At 47.7% G+C, this 22822-nt stretch overlaps 1 protein-coding gene across 2 annotated transcripts in view; it reads right to left on the bottom strand.

Annotated features, from left to right (window-relative positions):
* The window catches only part of LOC142251110 (cytochrome P450 2F3-like), a 121443-nt gene that overhangs the window by 5385 nt on the left and 93236 nt on the right, over positions 1 to 22822 (bottom strand). For both annotated transcript variants that reach the window (XM_075323626.1, XM_075323625.1), the window contains exons 6-10: positions 21017 to 21177; positions 16619 to 16795; positions 11940 to 12081; positions 10409 to 10596; positions 9480 to 9621 (exon numbers count right to left, since the gene is read on the bottom strand). In XM_075323626.1, coding sequence (XP_075179741.1) covers positions 9480 to 9621; positions 10409 to 10596; positions 11940 to 12081; positions 16619 to 16795; positions 21017 to 21177 — 810 coding nt within the window. The remainder of the gene's footprint in view (positions 1 to 9479; positions 9622 to 10408; positions 10597 to 11939; positions 12082 to 16618; positions 16796 to 21016; positions 21178 to 22822) is intronic.

Below are 22822 nucleotides of genomic sequence, written 5' to 3'. Positions count from 1 at the left end.
GATGTTCCCTGCAGTTAGTGGTGACAGTCTCTTCCCTGCACCTATGTAAAGTCCTTTTGGTAGCGATGGGTTCCCACCGGTTACCCGCTCCCCGACCTGGACATGAGCCGGAGGAGCCCCTCTCTTGCCCGCAGGCACTGGCCCTGGGAAACTGGTGCCTTGGCGGTGGCGGTGTCTCCCCTTAACGGTCGGACTGTTGCCTTCAATCAGGACTTGGTTGTTAAGAGACAGAGGTCCCCTTCACTGACGGATTTGGCAAATTATGGCGACTCCTAGCCTTGCCGGGATCCGAAAGGCCCCTGCCCTGGTGCTGACTGTTCTTCGTATACTGCTCCGGTACCGCCGGGTCACCACCCGTCCGCGGTCCTTCCAGCAACCTCCAAGCAGTCCCCCTGCAGACTATCACCGCCGTCTGCTGACCTTGCTGTCTCAGTCCGGGGCACACACCCGGACCAACTTCAGGCTTTCTTAACTGTTTATTTTCTGTCACCACTCTTACTGTCCTCCTTTACCACTTCACTGTTTACTCCTTCACTACCCTAGCTGTTCTCTGTTCTGCCTGGTTTTTCCCGCCTCCAGGGCTGTGAACTCCTCGGTGGGCGGAGCCAACCGCCTGGCCCACCCCCTGGTGTGGACATCAGCCCCTGGAGGAAGGCAACAAGGATTTTAGGTTAGCCTTGGTGTACCTGCCGGGAATGTGGGGTGCATGTGATGTTGTGACCTGTGACCCCTGGCTTGCCCAGGGCGTCACATTCCCCCTTAGCAAAACGCAGACCGTCCTCGGGCTGCCCGTCCAACACCGGTTTTATTTTCCTTTTGTTTTTCTGCAAAGATAAAAAACGGTAACATATATACAAGTAGAAAAACGTCATCCCACATCGGGAGGCACATTTCTTAAACGTTACGATTTTTAAACGGTTAACGGTTACGGTCTCCGCTCTCTCCCACCCAAGTAACCTGGCCCTGATGCTACCCCTAAAACCCAGGCAGCACCCCTTGACCCCAGTCCTGAACCAGTTACCCGAGCGGGATCTGTCCTTCCCCTCCAGAGGGTAGCCACCGGTTCCTGTGGTGGCTGGGCCCCAGCCTGCTCTGCTGTGGGCCCTCCCTCCAACCTCCCTCTCCGGAGGCGGCAATTGCGGAAATGGTAACGGTAACACAACTTATTTACAAGCCACTAGCGTCTGTGGTTGCCCTGCAAGTTCACGGGCTTGTCCATAGAAAGTTCTCTATGCAGCTAAGGGGTCCCCACGGGGACAACGGTGCCGGCAATGGCCGGTTTCTAAATCACGGTAAAATCAGGTGACTGTTCGGTAATCAATTCTTCATTTTCACAAAAACTTTTTCAAACTGGTGGTCCCCTTTTAAAGGACGGTTTCCCTGTACCTAAGTGGGGGCCTACCTAGGTTGGGACGGGTGGACCTCCGGGGTCCGGTGTCAGTGGGGCTAGACAGTGGGGCAGAGGGAACAATCGGTTCCTCCTCCCTGCTATCGTGTGGGGCAGGCGGCAGCATAGGGGAGCTGGGCACAGGTTCATCCCTGGGCACGGGCACTGGTTCTGGCTCACGGTTGACCGCTTCCACCACTTCTTCATCCACAGGTTGTGGGAACAGTATCACTGGAAGAATCCCGCGCCGTTCTGTGTAGGCCAGTCTGCTGGGAAGTCACCCATCACAGTGTGGATCACCTCTTTTGCCTTCTCTGCTGGTGGAGGAACTGGTACTTCAGCCGTCGCCCTCAATGCTGGTGGGCACCTTTTCAGATGGTCCCGGGAAACCATGGCCAAAGTGCCCCCTTGGTCACGACTGATCTGGTAGGCCTTTCCATCTTCCCATCCTGTGGGTTGTATGACGTATGGGATTTGTTCCCATTGATCATCCAGCTTGTGGGTCTTCCTCTTCCGCTTTAACACCACATCTCCAGGCTGGAAAGGGCCCGCAGACGCTTTCTGATTGAAGCGCTGCTCCTGTTGTTCTCGACTCCGACTTAGATTCTTCTCCACATACTCCTGAATCTGTCGGTACTGCACCCTCCGCCGGGTGTCCCATTCAGCCGTTGAGGGGAGTGTCTCTGGGGCTTCCAGTCCCATTTCCAGGTCCACCGGCAGTCGGCCGGGCCGAGCCCTCATCAGGTACGCTGGGGTGCACTTCGTTGAGCTAGACGGGATATTGTTGTACATATCGACCAAGTCAGGCAGCTTCTCCGGCCACAGGTTCCGCTCCTCCAACGGCAACGTTTTGAGGAGGCCAAGGACCAGATGGTTCATCTTCTCACACATACCGTTGGTCTGGGCATGGTAAGGTGTGGTCCGGATCTTCTTGCAGCCGTACAGCTGACAGAACTCATGGAACACCTCCACCTCAAAGGCTGGACCTTGGTCGGTAAGCACCTTCTCAGGGTATCCATGGGGTCGACAGAAGTAAGCTTGGAACGCTCTAGCGGCGGTACGGCCGGTTAAGTCCTTGACCGGGACAACCACCATGAACCGGGAGTAATGATCTACTATGGTCAGAGCGTAAGTGTACCCACTTCGGCTGGGGGTGAGCTTTACATGGTCCAAGGCGACCAGCTCCAGCGGTTGGTGTGTAATGATCGGGCGTAGGGGAGCCTTCTGGCTGGCTTCATCCTTCCTCCTCAACGTACAAGGACCGCACTCTCGACGCCAGGCCTCCACAGACTCCCGCATCCCACTCCAATAGAACCGCTCCCTCAACAGCATCTCCAGCTTCTTCCATCCGAAGTGGCCGGCACCATCATGGTACGCCTGCAGAACAGTGGGTACATCAGCTTGGGGAATAACCAACTGGCGGATCTTCTCATGGGTCTTCGGGTTGATCAGCTCACGGTACAACCTCCCCTGATGTAGACACAGCCGGGTCCGTTCCTTCCACAAGCGTTGGGCTTCAGCTGGGGCGGCAGGGTCCATCCCAGCAGCGCCTTGCTCCACCAGGGTCTTGACTAGGCGGACAGCGGGCGCCTGATTTTGAGCTTCCTGCCATTACTGACTGGGCAGCGGATCCAGGTTCACCCGTTGTTGGTGGGCATGTACTTTCTCAGGTGGTGGCCGGTGGAATGCAGGCAACTCGATCTCTTCGAGGTCATCATCCTCGCACCCACCTTCTGACAAGTGGGGCATCCGAGAGAGGGCATCAGCATTAATGTTGACACGACCGGCCCTGTATTTGATGGTGAAGTCATAGTTGGCTAGTCTGGCCACCCACCGCTGCTCCAACGCGCCCAGCTTGGCCGTGTCCAGGTGAGTCAACGGATTGTTATCCGTGAAAGCGGTGAATTTTGCTGCGGTCAAGTAGTGGCGGAACCGCTCGGTGATAGCCCACACCAGTGCCAGGAGCTCGAGCTTGAAGGAGCTGTAGTTCTCAGGGTTCCTTTCAGTCGGCCGGAGTTTTCGGCTAGCATAGGCAATCACCTTCTCCTTTCCTTCCTGGACCTGGGACAGGACTGCCCCCAAACCCACATTGCTGGCGTCTGTGTAGAGGATGAATGGGCAGCCGTAGTCAGGGTACGCTAGGACCTCTTCTCCAGTGAAGGCCGCTTTCAGCTGACGGAAGGATTCCTCATGCCTGTCCTCCCACACCAGTGGGGCTCCGATGGGTCTACCACCTCGTCGAAACGCGTTGTTCTGCCATCTTTCTGACATCTATTATGGTATCTGCTGGATTTTTACTGCCTTATTTTCAATAAAAAAGGATTTTTTAATCTATTCCTGGCGCTGGAAATCTCTCTTTCTATGTCTACCACCTTTGGTCTGTCCCACGAGGAGGTCTTGCATGGGAGCAGCCATCTTCGTGTACCCCTTGATGAAGCGCCGGTAGTACCCCACCAGACCCAAAAACTGCCTTACTTCCCTCACGGTGGTTGGTCTTGGCCAGTCCTGGGAGGCAGTGATCTTCTCAGGGTCGGGGGCGACACCTTCCGCACTCACCACATGCCCCAGGTACTGCACTCTGGGTTTCAGCAGGTGGCACTTGGAGGGCTTCAACTTCATCCCGTATTTGGCAAGGGAAGCGAACACCTCGGCTAGGTGCTCCAGATGGGCTTCATACGTCTGAGAGTACACAATCACATCATCCAGGTATAACAGGACGGTCTCGAAGTTTAGATGTCCCAGGCAGCACTCCATCAGCCGTTGGAAGGTTCCAGGGGCATTGCACAGCCCAAACGGCATACTATTGAATTTACAGAGCCCCATTGGGGTGGTGAAGGCGGTTTTCTCCCGGTCTTCTGGGGCCACTGCCACTTGCCAGTACCCACTGGTGAGGTCAAGGGTAGAGAAGTAATTTGCGGTTCTCAGTGCGGCCAAAGACTCTTCAATACGGGGCAGTGGGTAGGCATCTTTATGCGTTATCTGATTAATCTTCCGGTAGTCTACACACATCCGCATGGTACCATCCTTCTTCTTGACCAGTACCAACGGAGCGGCCCAGGGACTACAGCTGTCCCGAATAACCCCTGCCTCCTTCATGTTCCTCAACATATCTTTGGCACACTGGTAATGTGCAGGGGGAATAGGCCTGTACCTCTCTTTGATAAGGGGGTGTTCACCGGTGGGGATGTGGTGTTGGACCCCTTTGATCTGCCCAAAGTCTAGTGGATGTTTGCTGAAAACTTGTTCATACTCCCGCACCACCCTGTATACCCCTGCTTTGTGATGTGTAGGGGTATCATCAGTGCCCACGTGTAGCTGTTGGTGCCACTCATTTACCTCCCCTTGAGGCGGGGGAGTGCTGGTAGTAGGTGGGGAAACTGAGGGAGTGGCCTCGTCGATGGTGTGGGGATCCAGGGTGAGCAGCTTGGCAATGGTGGCATACCGGGGAAGCCTGACTTCTTCCTCCCCACAGTTCAGTACCCTCACGGGCACTCTCCCCTTCTTTACGTCTACCACCCCTCGGGCGGCCATTACAGTGGGCCAGTGCTCGGAGGGTATGGGCTCCATCATGGCAGGGTAGTCACGCCCCTGAGGCCCTACCGCTGCCCTACACCAAATCATCATCTCACTCCTAGGGGGCACAATCAACGGAGCAACATCCATCACTCTCACTCCACCAATCTCTCCTCCTGTTGAGTTTACATGCTGGTGGTACATCAAGGCTCGGATCTCACGCTGCACAGCTCTCTGTCGGCTCCCCGCCGCCGTGGCGGCCAGCTGTTGCAGTAGGGCTAACACATCACCCATACAGTGCTCCATCACATTGGTTCCTAGCACTATCTTCGGGTTATGATCACTGGGTTCATTCATGATCACAATCATACCCTGTGTTGCAGTTTAGCTTGCCCCACTGTCATAGCCACCTGTTTATACCCCACTTGGGTCAGTGGGAGTCCATTAGCAGCAATTAGTGTTATACTAGTATCTGGGGGTGCCAGCTCGTCTATCCCCCAATACCGCTGGTACAATGTGTATGGGATGGTGGTTACCTGTGATCCAGTGTCCAAGAGAGCCATCACCGGTATGCCGTCCACAGCCACGGGGATGATGGGCCGGGCCCCGATATACCGGTCCCGCCAGTCTGGGGGGCCACGGGGTTCTACTCCTGATGATTGGCCCGGGGCCCCAGGGGTTGCTCATTTAACGGGCACTGTCGGAAGTAATGCCCAGGCTTACGGCACTTGTAGCAGGTTGGAGGTCTGCTCCGCGGGTTGTTAGCACTTCTCCGCTGCATCCAGGGAACATCCTCAGGGCTGTCGGCAAGCTGCATCTGTGCTGGAGGCTGAGATCTAGTCAAAGGTTGGAGTGCCGCGAGAATCTTGGCGAGGTCTCCGTCCATGCGACGGACCTGGGCTGCCAGTTCCTCCATCGTGCTGCTTGGGGCTGTAGGTATTGGAGAGGTTGGTAGGGCAGGGGCCACCACAACGGGGGTCTCAATGGGCCACGGGGCTGGCTCCAAGATTTCTGAAGCTGAGGGCTGCAGTGCTTTAATGGCCCGTTCCTTTAACACGGCAAACTCCACATCAGGGTGTTCTAGGGCCCCCAGCCGGAGTTGTTTGCGATCCCCAGGGGACCTCATCCCCTGCACAAATTGCTCTACTAACATCTTGTTGCTGTCCGCCTCATTGATAGTGTTCACCCGCTTTAGCGTGCGGAGGGCGGTTTACAGACGTAAAGCATAGTCCCGAATGCTATCCACAGACCGTTGCCGGCACTGGTAAAACTGCATCCTCAGCTCAGCTTCAGTACGGGTCTCAAAGGCAGTCTGTAGCTTCTCAAAGATGGTGGCTACAGAGAACCGGTCCCCCTCGGCCCAAGTCTCCGCCTCCTGCTCAGCCGCGCCGGTTAACTGGCCCAGCAGGGGTACAGTTCTAGCAACGGGTTAAGCTTTTTCCGGAAGACCTGTAAAGTATCAGGTTTCCCGTCATACTGCGGTAGCCAGGTAACTCCGGGCGCATAGGGCAAGGAGAACGGCATCACCTGAGCGAGTGCGGGGGCCGCGGCACCTCTCGCCAGCGCGGCCGGGACCTGGGCAGGCCCATTCCCATCCACGGGTGCCACTGCGCCTGCGACCACCGCTCCTCCAGCGGCTCTGTCGGGCGCAGACATCTTGTTTCCGTCCCCCTTAGCCTCTTTCCGAGAAGACGCTCGAGCGGGAACTTTTCGCGCCAAAGATGGCGACTTCTGAAATTTTCCGGCCGGATACCTCCGGCGGTCACAAGGCGCACCTCTACCCAACGGCAGAGCGGTAAGATCCTGTTCGTGACGCCAAGTTGTCGCGGGCGGAGGAGGGGACGCCGCGCTCTCCCACTGTTCGGGTCCGGCTGCCGCTACGGCTGCTGCGGCCTGTTGCTGCTGCTCGGTGGCTCGAGCGATGGGCCGGATCCCAGGGACTCGAGCTGCGCTCCTCGCCCGTGAGTGAAAGGGGATTGGGTTTTGGGATAGTTTATTGTCCGTGACGCCACCCACGGCTGTGGTGATTAAGTGGACACCACCGCTGCTCTTTCTGGGGAACCCGGGAGTGATGGTATGGAGCAGCCAGTTGTTAGTTTGCCCCTCCGTGGGTAGGGGTTTTGGTGGTCCCGGGGCCCAGTGATGGGGTTGGTATGGTGGACAGGCGGGTATGGGGCCTGTGGAGGTGCAGGGGCGCAGGGGCAGCGCTGTGCCGCACGGCACGGAGGTACTCACTCAGCCAGTAAACATGACACAGTTCTCGGTAAACAAACGGCTGGTTGGACGGGTCCCTCGGACGGTTACGGTGCTGATGTTCCCTGCAGTTAGCGGTGACAGTCTCTTCCCTGCACCTATGTAAAGTTCTTTTGGTAGCGATGGGTTCCCACCGTTTACCCGCTCCCCGACCTGACATGAGCCGGAGGAGCCCCTCTCTTGCCTGCAGGCGCTGGCCCTGGGAAACTGGTGCCTTGGCGGTGGCGGTGTCTCCCCTTAACGGTCGGACTGTTGCCTTCAATCGGGACTTGGTTGTTAGGAGACAGAGGTCCCCTTCACTGACGGATTTGGCAAATTATGGCGACTCCTAGCCTTGCCGGGATCCGAAAGGCCCCTACCCTGGTGCTGACTGTTCTTCGTATACTGCTCCGGTACCGCCGGGTCACCACCCGTCCGCGGTCCTTCCAGCAACCTCCAAGCAGTCCCCCTGCATACTATCACCGCCGTCTGCTGACCTTGCTGTCTCAGTCCGGGGCACACACCCGGACCAACTTCAGGCTTTCTTAACTGTTTCTTTTCTGTCACCACTCTTACTGTCCTCCTTTACCACTTCACTGTTTACTCCTTCACTACCCTAGCTGTTCTCTGTTCTGCCTGGTTTTTCCCGCCTCCAGGGCTGTGAACTCCTCGGTGGGCGGAGTCAACCGCCTGGCCCACCCCCTGGTGTGGACATCAGCCCCTGGAGGAAGGCAACAAGGATTTTAGGTTAGCCTTGGTGTACCTGCTGGGAATGTGGGGTGCATGTGATGTTGTGACCTGTGACCCCTGGCTTGCCCAGGGCGTCACAGTAGCGTGTGACAGCTACGATTGACTGTGAGCAAGCCAAAATACTCACCTTATCGTTGCTCGTTGATACGTCATTCATTTTCATAATGTCGTTCCTCCTTCTGCGCGCCGGTGGTTCGTCGTTCCCGAGGCAGCACACATCGCTCCATGTGACACCCCGGGAGTGATGAACACAGCTTACCTGCGTCCCGCCGGCAATGAGGAAGGAAGGAGGTGGGCGGGATGTTACGTCCCACTCATCTCCGCCCCTCCGCTTCTATTGGGCGGCCGCTGTGTGACGTCGCTGTGACGCCGAACATCCCTCCCCCTTCAGGAAGAGGATGTTCGCCGCCCACAGCAAGGTCGTTCGGGAGGTAAGTACGTGTGACAGGGAGTAAACGACTTTGTGCGCCACGCCCAACAAATTGCCCGTGACGCACAAACGACGGGGGCGTGTGCGATCGCTTATGCGATCGCACGATATATTGATGTGTGTGACGGGGCCTTTAGCCCTTTATCTGCCCTCTCGCTGTCCCAGTCCACGAGCTGGACAGGAACAACCAAATAGCCAGATATGGCCTGCAGGTCGCAGTTTGCTCAGGTTTTGAGTAGAGGGTAAGATGGTGAGTTTGGGAACAAATTGTCTACCTGCTGCCAGGAGTCGTAGAGAAAATCTGTAAGTCCTGCTTGTTCCACACATACACAAAGTAATTGACAAGTATTCCAATATACAAAGCCATGCAGGAATAGCTGTCAATCATTGTTTGTGGGCAGAGAAGAAGCTTTCTCTCCATGGGGTCTGAGAAAGCAAGACACTCAGGCTTTCTCTGAGTGGTTGACCTTAGATAAACGGATGGTTCTGAGCTTATCTGACCTCTATGGTCATCAAGCAATATGAGATTTTTTTCTGTTTTCTAGAGAAGTCTAAAAATTTCCACTTTTCACCAAAATTTGCTTTCCCATTCATTAGTGTGGATATCGGAAAAAAATTAAGATACAGGATGGATGATCCTGGGGCCTATGAATATAACTTCTTTCAAATTTTGCATCACAATAATACAATAATGAAATAGGATAAGGCTAAGAAAGAGGAAAATTATATGATCCGTGTTGATTCTTATTTTGGCTGGTGCCATACTTGCCAACCTTCAACATCCTAGTGTTGGAAAAGGACTTACCCCACCACAGGCATTAACCCTTCTGAGCTATGTCTGTCTCTTGAATGCATCCATCACACCTCTTCCATGTCTGTTTAGAAGCTACTGAAGCCTTCGAAAACCTGCTTTCTGGAGGCACCCAGGCACAACCCATGAAAAAGTGTGATTTTTTTCAAGTCCTGGAATATTTATTTAAGGGTGATTTGCCAAGTATGTAATGAGCAGAGGGAAGACTTGCCTCATTTCAATGTCTGTATCAATATTTCTCCATTTTAAACTGCAGTATGCCAAGCATTTTTTTTCCAGAACTTTGTGCTCAGTAATAACAAAATATCAATGGCCCGAGGCCAAGTCATACAAAGTATAAAAACAACACTCCTTACCAGCTGAAAAGGGCATGTGAGCATCATTCTTCTTAAAAAGACCTTTTTCATCCAAAAAATTGTATGGGTTGAATTTGGTTGGGTCGGTGTAATATTCAGGATCATAATGAACAGAGGTCAAGAGCGGGGTGATTAATGTTCCCTAAAAGAAGAATAAAATATACTCCGTAAGTAAATATTGAATGGATATTTGTCAAGATATCATAAAGTCTCCCTGTACATGTGGCATCTCATCATGGAAGGCTTCATCCTAGGTCTGATTACGTAAGAGCTACATATTATCGAGAATCTGTCCTTTTAAAAAACTCTGGAAATGTCATGTGGACACTTCAGAACTTTTGATGTATACGATCTAAACCAGTGGTTCCCAAACTCAGGTCCTCACCACCCCCAACAGGTCATATTTTCAGGATTTCCTTAATATAGCACAGGTGATGCCTTGATAATGATTCCATCACCTGTTCAATAGTAAGGAAATCCTGAAAACATGACTTGTTGGGGGCCATGAGGACTGGAGTTTAGGAAACACTGATCTAGACATTGAAAATACATTGAATCACTAAAATAAAGGGGCAGAAGTTCTCGGATCTTTGGGTAAGACATGTGCAAACCATAGCTCACACAACGTTCTTTGAAAAGTGTGAGAGGACAATGATTAGCAGATTTTGCTTCTTTTGGCTATCGGACTAAAATTACTTTGGCTCCTCTTGGCACATTGGCCTAAAATTCTAACTTCTACTTTCAGTGCAGAAATTTGAGCCTGACTCTTTGATTTTTATCATGATTTGCATTTTTACTGTCATTTAATGGTCCTAATCCTTGACTATTCCTTGCAGAATCCATCCGAAATAAGCAACCTGCAACATCTTTAGTCATTTATGGATATGGGGTGGGGATTGTCATTGGATTTCATATGTTTAGTAACAAACCTTTGGAATGGAGAATCCTCTAAAAACTGTACTTTTTGCCGTGCTGTGAGGAAGGCTGATCGGTATGACATCACAGAATCTCATGAATTCATAGATAGTTGCCTCGGTGAAGGGCATTTTATTCCTGTCCGCTATTGATGGGCTTCTATTTCGTCCCACAACGTTGTCAATTTCCTCTTGAATCCTCTCTGGACCAGGGTGAAGAAACAAGTTACTACATGATTGTATAATGGAATATTTAGGTCAGATAACATATATAAAATAACCAAAAATCATAAAACAAAATTCCAAAACAATATACCATATGGTTCGGGGGTTATTCATATTAATGAACATAATATTTTGTTATATACAGTATAGATGTTAATTGTTGAATGAAGGTGCCGAAATTCAAATTCAGCAGTTTGGTCAAAGTTGTCCAAGATATTCAATTTGCATCAATTTTATTTAATCGAATCGAAACCACATTGTTATGCTTTGAAGTCTCTCAAGACCCAAGAGTACAATAAACATATGAAAAAAAAAGTTATACTGACCCAGCTCTCACTGTGGAGATGGGCGAACCCGAGGTTTGGTTTTCGTACCATAGACAGACTTTACAAAAAAAACAGAATTCGAGTTTGGAGTTTGGGTGCATTACATATGCAAACTACTTGTGAGAGCATTGCTGTGCTTGGGTACATTTAGTGCTCAGTCCAGTGCGAGCCACTTGCAATGTTTGAACGGCTCGCACTGAAGGTAACAACAGCGTGATCGGATGTAGTGTGCACCAAACAAGAAAAATGGAAAAACGTCGCCCACCTGCCCCCGTAAGTGATCTGCTTATGGCAGGCTGTATGTGGGCAGAGATCCAAAGTTCCCAATTAGTTACTTCCACTGGGGTTCAGGTCAAGTCTTGGTTCCAAACCAAAATTTATCTAAAGTCCTGCTTAACCCGCTGATGCAAACTTCCACAGATTCGCTCATCTCTAGTCACCTGTCCTGTTTCTCATTCCTTTTTCTGTCCACGTATTTTATTATGTCTAGTTACCAGCATGGTCTTCAATGGGCCATTTTCCGAATTCTCCAGTGCCAGAAATCAAGCATTTTTCATTTCAAGTATCGGGCATCTTTGGCACCTCCTGTGTTGACTGGGTCCTAACATTATGCCATTGTACAACACGTATTGTTTGGCGTACATCATGGCCTAGTCATCAGAGTAAACTCCAAAATTGACAGAAACAAGGAGATACCAAAGCTAACAAGGTGAAGACTTCACTAGTGATCGAACAGAAGCCTCCTGACTCTAGGGGTAATGGTCGAATGAGTATTTTTTAGATTGGTTTTAAGCCTTTTTGAATCAAGCTAAATGGTGGCTTCTGGCCGCCATTTGGTTGCATTCGCATTAATAAAGTCTTCAAAAAATTTGGTTTCTGGCTAATCCAAAGACTTTGTGAAAATCACTGCAAACATTCTCCACCAAGTGACTCATTTCTAGTATACATCTGTTGCTTATGCTACAGTAATCACCATATACATGTTCTGCGTTCACCTGCTATGTCTGGATATTTCATAAGGATAAGGATTCCATATCGCAGAGTTGTACTGACAGTCTCTGTTCCACCAAAGATAAGATTTTGAATGGTTCTCGGCAAACTTTTGGCATAGAAGCTGCTATCTGCGATATCCGCTTCCTAAGAATGTAAAAATGTTAAATTTACCTTGACCAGACTGGTTTACTAAATTACTAAAAAGATAATTAAAATGGAACTGGGCGCATATTACAATAGACATGAACCTTCAGCACATGCTGTAAGAAGAAGTAATGGAAATGGAAACTCACTGGTGTTTGGACAAGTGGTTTTGAAAAATTGATCTGACTGTTTGTTACAGGGAATCTGTTAGCAGGCTTTCACACCCAAGACTAGAGATCAGTAAACCCGAAGTTCAACGTTCTGTGTTTGTACCAAACACAGACTTTATAAAAAAAACAGAGTTCGGGTTCAGAGTTTTAATGCGTTACATATGCAAACCACTCCCGTGAGCATCGCTGTGCTCGGGTATGCTCGGTGCTCAACCTATTGCGAGCCTCTTGCAGTGTTTGATCGGCTCACACTGGGGGTAACAACAGCATGATTGGCCGTAGATTGCACCAAACAATTAAAAAATGGAAAAACCCAGCCAACCCGCCCCCAGAATTGATGTTTATGTCTGGCAGCATGCCGAACTGCCCAATTAGTGACTTCCATTGGGGTTCAGGTCACGTCCGGGTCACAAACTGAACTTTATCTAAACTCCTGCTGAACCCGCTGAACTGAACTTCCACAAGTCCGCTCATCTATACCCAAGACTATATGCACATGTAGCTCTTTTAAAGACAAGTCCATCAATACCTTTACATGGTCAATCCAATCATCCATTACTGACAAATCAGTTTCAATTGATATGCCAATGAGGCTGAAGAACGATTTGTAGATCTGAAGTCTTTGTCATTCCAGCTCTATTCCCCGCCCATCACCGCCTTCTCCTGCTTGACTGACGACTCCTCTGTTTGCCGTGACACTGCATAGGGGCTGTCAGTCAACAAGGAGGAGGCAGAACTGGTAATAGAGCTGGAGTGACAAAGGCTTCAAAAGTACAAATAGTACTTCATCCTCATATGCATATCAATTCAATATCTCATTTGTCAGTAACGGATGAACAGACTGCCCATGTAAAGGTATTGTTAGACTTTTCTTTGATAGAGCATGTAAAGATTTTGGTGACTTAAATCCTACTGACTGATTCCCTCTTATTTTCTCCACCAGAACTTTATTTACTTGGTGTCATAAGTAAAGAAAGGCTATTTGCACAAAGTTTTTTGAGGAGTCTCTTGGAGCAGGTCCACTCTAGAGGATGCCTGAAAAATTATATCGAAAATGCTTGAAAGACTTTTCTATACTCTTTTGTATTGTAAAACCACCAGTCTGGTCATATGGTCAGTCTTTTCAGCATTTGTTTTCCACTTCGGTGGGAGAAACAATAGTTCATTTCACTTATTTAAAGCATCTCCAAATTAGTCAATGTCAAATCAAAAGGTTTGAATAAAAAAACGGTTCAGTAAAAAAATCTCTTCAAAGAGGCTTGAATCCCTCTGCAAAACCACTTCAAGAAATGAAAAGCTCCGAAAGAAGGAATCAGTTTTCGCTAGAAGACTCATCATTTTGGACTGTCTCAAAGATCCCCTTGTGCCCATAGCCTAGAGGTTTCGCAAACCTATTGTTTTTCATTGGGTGACATGACAAACTTCAATGGATTGACTAATTTCTTTCATTAGTGCAGCTTTCAAATAAAAACAACAGTTTTTCCATTTGAGGTGTTTTGCAAATATAAGATTCCGCTAACCATAGGACCTTAAGCCTGCTTTACACGTTGCAATTTCGCATACGATATCGTATGCGAATTGCAACGCCCCTATCGTATGTGAGGCACGTTCAATTTGTTGAACGTGCCGCATAAACGATTAAGCCCCGTCACACGTACTTACCTTCCATACGACCTCGATGTGGGCGGCGAACGTCCACTTCCTGGAGTGGGAGGGATGTTCGGCGTCACATCGACGTCACATGGCAGCCGGCCAATAGAAGCTGAGGGGCGGAGCTGAGCGGGACGTAAACATCCCGCCCACCTCCTTCCTTCCGCATTGTGGGCCGGGAGCCGCAGGACGCAGGTAAGATCTGTTCATCGTTCCCGGGGTGTCACACACTGCAATGTGTGTTACCCCGGGTACGATGAACAATCTGACGTGCAATTCTAGAGAAAGGTACGATGTGTATGCGATGAACGTTTTAACGTTCAATCGCAATCGCACCTACCTGTCACGCACTGCAATGTACCTTATGATGCCGGATGTGCATCACTTACGACGTGACCCCGCCGACACATTGTAAGATACATTGCAGCGTGGTTACAGGAGATCTTCCATTCTTAGTATGTACAATACAAAATTATCTTGTGGTACCTTGTTAGCTAGAGAAAAATCGAGGCAAATACTTTTATGCCCAAAAATAACGAAAGTATTTTAGGAATATCGCTCTTAGAATTCTTTTGCCGTTTTTTTTACATAAAAGTATTTACGTCAACTCTACAGGAGATAGAGAGGACCCCGCTGACAATAAAAGCTTAAACTCTACAGTACAGAGACAGGACTCCGCTTACCATAAGCTTAGGATCTACTTGAGAGAGAGGATTAATCTGGCCATAAGAGCTTACACTCTACAGGAGAGAGAGGACCCTGCTGACCATAAGAACTTAAACTCTACAGTAGAGAGAGAGAGAGGACCCGCTCTTACCATGAGTTTAGGATCTACTGGAGAGAGAGAGGACCCCACTGACCATAAGATTTTACACTCTACAGGAGAGAGATAGGACCCTGCTGACCATAAGACCTTACACTCTACAGGAGAGAGAGAGGACCCCGCTGACCATAAGACCTTACACTCTACAGGAGAGAGAGAGGACCCCGCTGACCATAAGATCTTAAATTCGACAGGAGAGAGGACCCTGGTAACCATAAGAGCTTAATCTCTACAGGAGAAAGAAAGAACAACACTGACCATAAGAGCTTAAAGGGATCCTGTCACCAGATTTGGCAACTATAAGCTGTGGCCACCACCAGCATTCTAACATGTTGTATATAAGAGCCCAGGCCGCTGTGTATTACATAAAAAACACTTTATAATACTCACCTAGGGGGGTAGTGCAGGGCAGTTTGGTCGGATGGGTGTCTCCGTTCTCCGGTACCGGTGCCTCCTCTTTCGGCCATCTTTGCCCTCTTTCTTCTGAAGCCTGGGTACATGATGCGTGCGACGTCATCCACACAAACCTGCATTGAGGTCCCGCGTGGGCGCACTACAATATTGTAATCTGCTCTGCTCATGGCAAATCAAAGTGCAACTGTGCAGGACCTCAATGCCGGCTATTGTGTATGACGTTGGATGCGTCATGCACCCAGGCTTCAGAAGAAGGAGGACAAAGATGACCAAAAGGGGAGGTGCCGGAAAACGGAGACACCCATCTAACCAGTCTACACCTCACCACCCCTTAGGTGAGTATTATAAAGTCATTTTTACATTCTACACAGCGGCCTGGGCTCTTATATACAGTATGTTAGAATGCTGTATATAAGTGCTCACTGGTGGTTGCCACAGCTTATAGGCCCCAAATCTGGTGACAGGTTCCCTTTAAACGAGAGAAAGAGAGGACAGTGCTGACCATAAGAGCTTACACTATACAGAATAGAGAGGGAGAGCCCCAGTGAACATAAGAGCTTACACTCTACAGGAGAGAGAGAGAAGTCCTTGCTGACCATAAGAGCTCACACTCTACAAGAGAGAGAGAGAAGACCTTGCTGACCATAAGAGCTTACACTCTACAGGAGAGAGAGACAAGACCTTGCTGACCATAAGAGCTTACACTCTACAGGAGAGAGAAAACCTTGCTGACCAAAAGAGTTTTCAATCTACAGGAGAGAGAGAAGACCTTGCTGACCATAAGAGCTTACACTCTACAGGAGAGAGAGAGAAGACCTTGCTGACCATAAGAGCTTACACTCTACAGGAGAGAGAAAACCTTGCTGACCAAAAGAGTTTACACTCTACAGGAGAGAGAGAGAAGACTTTGCTGACCATAAGAGCTTACACTCTACAGGAGAGAGAGAGAAGACCTTGCTGACCAAAAGAGCTTACACTCTACAGGAGAAATACAGAAATGTCAGTGGCTGGATGAAAGATGCAAGAGTCTGTCTAGATCCCATAAACTCACTCAGCTTTTATGCACACAAACTGATTACAAGCAAACAGGTCCCAGATGAGGATGTTACCTTTATTAGCCATTCACACCCATTTGTGTCAATTTCTGTGCATGTTATTAGGGTGTGTCAACTTTTTCTCAGGGTCATTTGGATGTTTTTGGTTGTCATTATGATTTAAAAAGAGAAAACACAGTAGTTTGACAATAAATGGCTTCACCACCACTAACCATGAGTGAAAAATAAAATTTTGTATTATCATTCATATTCTCTGAAAAAAGGCCAAGAAAGCAAAAAATCTGCCGGGGTATGTAAACTTTTGATTGTAAATAAGGGTCCTAAACAAGGACCCTCCTTAGATTCCCAATAGGATTTTTGAAAATATATTTTCTAAATCAGATGATCATGACGTATGTGAACATATTAGAATTGATCATTTTTACCTCTTTCATCTTGATGAGGAAGCAGTCTATATAATCCCGAGGGTTTTTTGGATCAAGTGTTTTCTCATGATGCTTGATAAAGTCTGCTGAGATGTCATAGATATCTTGAAAATTTCTCCTCATTTTCTTATGTGGACCCGGCAGATATTCCATAAGATCTGGAAACATGTTGTAGAGCTGAGGCAGAACAAAAATAAATCTTATTTTGCTAATGAAAGTGAATGTTTTAAATGGAAGCAGACGTTATATCTAACACCAAAGTTCTTAATGATAAAGACATGATTAGATCAATTAATAAATCTTGGAATAATAATAAGTTCTTAACCAGGATTCACTTGTTGCCTACTGCCTGATTCTAATTAATGTTGGATCGAGTGCATGCTTGAAAAATGACATCAGAGACACAGTCGGATATTCATCTTTCCTCGACCAAGGTCGTCCCAGAACTGACTGATTTATTCCAAGAACATGATCTTGTGAAAACTAGGAAAAGGGGCATGGTCAACCCTACAGTGGGCATACTTGGTTGTGTCCATGGGTCAGTGGGCTGAACAATGTGTTAGTCCATGAGCTGATTGGTGGGCATCTTCGTAGGCAGGTCTATGACATCAATGGACGGATCCGTGGTGATGCTGATGGGAGGGTCTATGTCGTCATCTGGTGGATCCATGCTGATGGGAGGGTCTATGTCGTCATCTGGTGGATCCATGCTGATGGGAGGGTCTATGACGTCATCGGTGGCCATCTTAGTTATCTCTGAAAACCTTGTTCATGCAAGGCAAATCGACACACTTCCCACAATCCGTTGTCAAGAGGTTAATCAAGTATTTCTAATGGCTCTCCTCAACAGTTCCACAATTGGAAGAGTTGAAAAAAAGTTCCTGTGCTGAGATCTTATAAATGTGCCCTTGACATGTACTGTGTGATGGCTGTGTTTGACCTTGCAGAGTGTCATGCAGTGTTTGGCTTTGCACTCGCTGGGTGTCATGGCGGCGTAGAACTCTATTCACACCACAGAGTCTGACAAACAACCTGAGATGCCGTAGTTGCTTACCCTGACCCGGGTGTTGGCTATTTTAGCTTCACTGCTCTCCAGTCCAGCAGGAGTTTATTCCTGCTGGCTTTGTGAACTGCTATTAGGAGCTCAGGCTGTTTTGACTACTCATAGCCGACTTCACACTTTATAAGGTACTGGATCCAGTTGCTCCTCACCGAATATAGCTCAGTGTTGCTTCAGCGATACCGGTCCTTATTGTAGTGATCCAGAGCCTGGAGATCTGTTGTGTGCTTTCTTATGTGGTGTAGAAAGATCCCGGTTGGTAGCTGATTTCCTCCCTGTGTTTTATTTCTTCCTGGGAACGTATTGTCTCTCCCTTGTGTCTGATTGCAGTGTGCATTTGTTTTGGGTGGAGTAGAGGGGGTGCTAGATCAAGGTTTGGACAGGAGTTAGGTTCATGCTGGCAGTCCAGACCTGGCTACCATCAAGTCTACCTTTGGGATAAGGGACAGCACAGGGTCCCTAGTATGAGGGCCAGATAAGGGGTCCCTGCTGCCCAACACCTCCGTGATGCAGAGCTTCTCCAGTTTAAGGCTAGTACATAACACAGCTCCTGGCCGGGGAGAAAGGGGAACATAAGTTAGTTATGATAAGTGAGTATACAGACAAAACAGCACAGGCTCCTACCTGATGCTTTCTACCACATCTCTGAGTTGATCATAATATCAGAGACATTGAAGCTCAGAAGCTGCTACAGCTCCGACATCACTGGCTTAATTTACAATGATCTCAGTGGCTGGAGACATGGCGGAAACACTCACTCCTGTGTTACCTCAGGGAGGGAAATGTGTTACCTCAGAAGGAAGCAGCTGGGAGCCCCCACTGTGACATCTGTGTACTCACTTATCATACCTGATTTATGTTTATTTCCGTGGTTGGAGGTGGCCTATTTTGTCATATGGTGGACATAAAACATAATATAAAACATCTAAAAAAAATAAGCTCTAACATAAGCATGTAAGCGTTTTCTTCAAATTGCAGTCATGTACTACGAGTACTATAAGAAGGTATCCAATTCCAAGCTGGTATTGTTCCCATGTCAAATTTTGGGGAGAACCTGCATAGGGATGTAGTTTCTAAGTTCCTCAATGTGAGCAGTTATTTGGTTATAATTTTAGGTTCCCAAGTGATAAAACTGGCATGGGAAATCCATGATCTTCTGTAGCAGCTGGTTGTAAATGTGATAGTGCCAAGAAGGTGCCCAAAAAGAGACACATTTTTGCATTTGCTATGGGATGCCTCCTCTTATGTTTAAGTTAATGGGCTTTCAGTATCTCTAGAAGACAGTGACACTTATTCTCTGTGGATTACATTGTGTTCATTAAAGGGAACCTGTCACCAGATTTGGGGCCTATAAGCTGCGGGCTTACCAGTGTCACCAGTGGGCTCTTATATACAGTATTCTAACATGCTGTATATAAGAGCCCAGGCCGCTGTGTAGAACATAAAAATCACTTTATAATACTTACCTAAACCGGTCGCTGCGCTGGATATGGGTCATATGGACGTCTTCGTCCCCCGGTGCTGGCACCTCCTGTTTCGGCCATCTTCGTCCTCCTTCTGAAGCCTGTGTACATGACGTGTTCTACGTCATACACACTCACCGTTGCCACGCAGGCGCACTACAATACTTTGATCTGCTCTCAGGGCAGATCAAAGTGCGCCTGTGCAGGACCTCAATGCCGGCGAGTGTGGATGACGTAGGACGCGTCATGCACCCTGGCTTCAGAAGAAGGACGACAAAGATGGCCAAAAGAGGAGATGCTGGCAGCGGAGGACGAAGACGCCCATATGACCCACATCCACTGCAGCGACCCTTTATGTAAGAATTATAAAGTGATTTTTACGTTTTACACAATGGCCTGGGCTCTTATATACAGCATGTTAGAATTCTGTATATAAGAGCCCACTGGTGGTGGCCACAGCTTATAGGCCCCAAATCTGGTGACAGATTCCCTTTAAAGTCATGATGTGATTTTGAAGACACACTTTCTCCTCTTCATAATTGCAAACTCATAAAAAAATAAGAACCAAGGATTCAGAGCAAAAGAGGAATGATAGATTCTTGTCATATGGTATTCTCCAGTGCTGACATTTCCACATGAAGAGACGCGGAGGACTGCTACCATAAATACTGATACTTATTGTACTGTGCCTCCTTGCCTCCAAATTCATGGCATTGCTTCTAGGTAAATCTGACGTGTCAGATGTGGGTACCTTACAATGGCATTGGCTATGGCTATTGCTTTCTTAAAGGGTTATTCCATATTCCTGATAAAACCTGCTTTAATTGATCTTGGCTGCCAAAATCCTGCCCTGTTAGTGGGTAAGTCCTTTTGTCTGATTGACAGTTGAGATTCAGCTGCTATGTCCTGTAAACAGGACTCCAGAATAGACTGAGGGCCATTGCAGAAGTCCTGGAGGACCATTGGTCTAAGTTGAAACTCTTGGACCCCAATTCAAAATCTTCAACAGGGCTCCAACTATCACAGGTCTTTATAGTATTGGTTTATTTATATGGGTACTAAGGGTCTTTTGGGCTTTCCTGAGCTTAAGCAGTGAAGAGTGACTACAACTTTTGCACCCACTATACCTATATCCTTGCGATGGACCTACCCTCTAGATCTGAATAGAGAAGCATAGAAGTAGGCATTTAGTTTACAGCTCTGAAGGAAACAAAATACCTAGAAATGGGACACTTTCTGACACCATAGACATCTGAGTTCATTATTTTTGCCTATTCTATCACTGTCACTTGAAGCAAGGATCTCAAAGCTATGACTTGTCTACTTTGGACACATTATATGAAAAGAGCAATCACTGGAGAAGGACATAATAGTTGGAAAAATAGAAGGAACAAGGCGAAGAGAAAGACCAACAACCCGATGGCTTGATGCTATCAAGAAAATGGTGGAGAAAACCCTGGTGGACCTATCTAGGCTGCACCAGGTCAATCTTCCTACAGAGCGTTCAACCATCAAGTTGCAATTGCTCAAGACTGACCTGAAGGCTGTTAAATAATAATAATAATGAACTGAGTCAGGGAAAACAGCAATATTCATGTGAGAATACTAAGCCATTATGGTTTATACTTGGGAAAAGGACATCAAGTTGCCATGACTCGAGATTGAGTTGAAAGCCGTTAAATCATTAAATCTATCACTTGAAGCTTGACTATGTAGCTAGGAGTAGCCCTTTAAACACAGCCATATCCAAGCATTGAAATTTTCCTCAATTCTTTGCCAAATTATAAGGTTCCATCGGTGCTGGAACCATGAGGTTTGTGGACTTCAGAAGCCGGACTATCAGAATATTACGGTATATCATCTTCTTATACTCACAGTCCCCCACGTGCTGCTCATGATACAGAAGTTGTTATAGATACTGGCAGTGATCGCTAACAGTCTCTTGTCCTCGTAATCAAAACGATTCCCGTATAATATGGAGCAGATCACGTTGGCGATGGCACGAGCCAAGTATACCGTAAGATTCACCGGAGATCCTAAACAACAAGTCACAAAGGGATATTAGTTTGTATTAATTAAATAAAGAGTAAATTAGCAATTTTATGGTTTCCTTATAGATCAAATCTACATAAAATGTTAGGTCATTTTGTACATAAGTTAAGTGGCATTTCTTGATCTTGTGTAACTGACTTTATTAGACCAAGTATCTGGTGGCTTCACAGTGTAAATCTCTGGCATTCCTTGATGGCTCAAAGTCGGCACAGAGCTTACTCTTGTGATTATACATTATAGAGAGCAAAATCATTTGTCTGTTGACCTTAGAAAGGTCTGGAACACCCTTACTTGACTTTTTACTGTCACCACGTGCCTTTATTTTCTTCTGGTTCGGCAGCTCTGACTTCATAGGAGGCATTGACAACGGGGGTGATGGAGTCATATCCTGCTTTCTCCTGTTGGATAGTGTAATTGCCCTCTAAATACTTATTGTCTGTTGATACTTCTTACCTTGCATCACTGCCTGACCTAGTAGATGTCACAATTCCTCTGTGCAGAGCATCTTGCACTCAGGTGATGCTCTGCTGCACTACAGAGCTGGCAGTGACATCATTCCTCTGTGCAGGGCACTGTGCACAAAGGTGATGTTCTGCTGTGCTTTCCTGAACTACAGAGCCGGTAGTGACATGTTTCCTCTGTGCAGAGCATTTTGCATATTTGGAGATGCTCTGCTGTGTTTCTCTGAGTACTAGCTGGCAGGTTGTTTGACAGCACAGGATTACATGCAGGTTCTGGGAGGTGCTGATTACTCAGGTGTTCCACCTTCTAATTGCTCTGTTTCATTACTGGGCATGCTCTCCCAGAACCTCACCAGTCATACTCTCTGGTTCTGCAGTTGTGCTCTTGGCTTGTGATTGTGCTTGTGTTGTGATCTAAATTTATTGACCCCGGACCGTTATTTGACTCCTCTCTGTTTGCTTCCTGTTTTTGTCGTGACCTCCTGGCTTTGGACCTTGGACCGCTCCCTGACCACGTCTCTGTCTGCTCCCTGAATCTATACGTACTCTTCTGGAATTCTGACCCTCGGCCTGTGACTTGACTGTGCTAATTTTTACTCCCTGTGTCCTGACGTGTCCTCCTGTTACCTGACCCCAGCTTGTCTGACTATTCTTTCATCTATACTACCTGTAAGTAGTAACTAGCATCGGCAAATAGCTGAATCCAGGCAAAAATAGGTGCTTAGAAAGGGAGACCTAAAATATAACTTTTATTTCACGTGCTTAGTAAAAAGTGAACCTAGGCTCACTAGGGTGAGTAAAAACAAACCACAGACGTGTTTAAAATCCTGTTAAACACAGGGACAAAACAAACAGACCAATTAAATCTTGACCCTTGGTGATAGGGTACGGCAAGGGCCAAGATTTAATTGGTCTGTTTGTTTTGTCCCTGTGTTTAACAGGATTTTAAACACGTCTGTGGTTTGTTTTTACTCACCCCTAGTGAGCCTAGGTTCACTTTTTACTAAGCACGTGAAATAAAAGTTATATTTTAGGTCTCCCTTTCTAAGCACCTAATTTTGCCTGGATTCAGCTATTTGCCGAGGTTGATACTGTGGATCCTCTGGGTATTTTGCTATTGTTGTAGTAACTAGCATCACATAAGACTTGTCCTTAGGTTTCCTCAGAA

This window comes from Anomaloglossus baeobatrachus, chromosome 9 (genome assembly GCF_048569485.1).
Source record: "Anomaloglossus baeobatrachus isolate aAnoBae1 chromosome 9, aAnoBae1.hap1, whole genome shotgun sequence".
NCBI classification, from domain to species: domain Eukaryota; kingdom Metazoa; phylum Chordata; class Amphibia; order Anura; family Aromobatidae; genus Anomaloglossus; species Anomaloglossus baeobatrachus.
The sequence above is the reverse complement of the archived record's forward strand: the minus strand, read 5'-3'. Positions and strand labels throughout refer to the sequence as shown.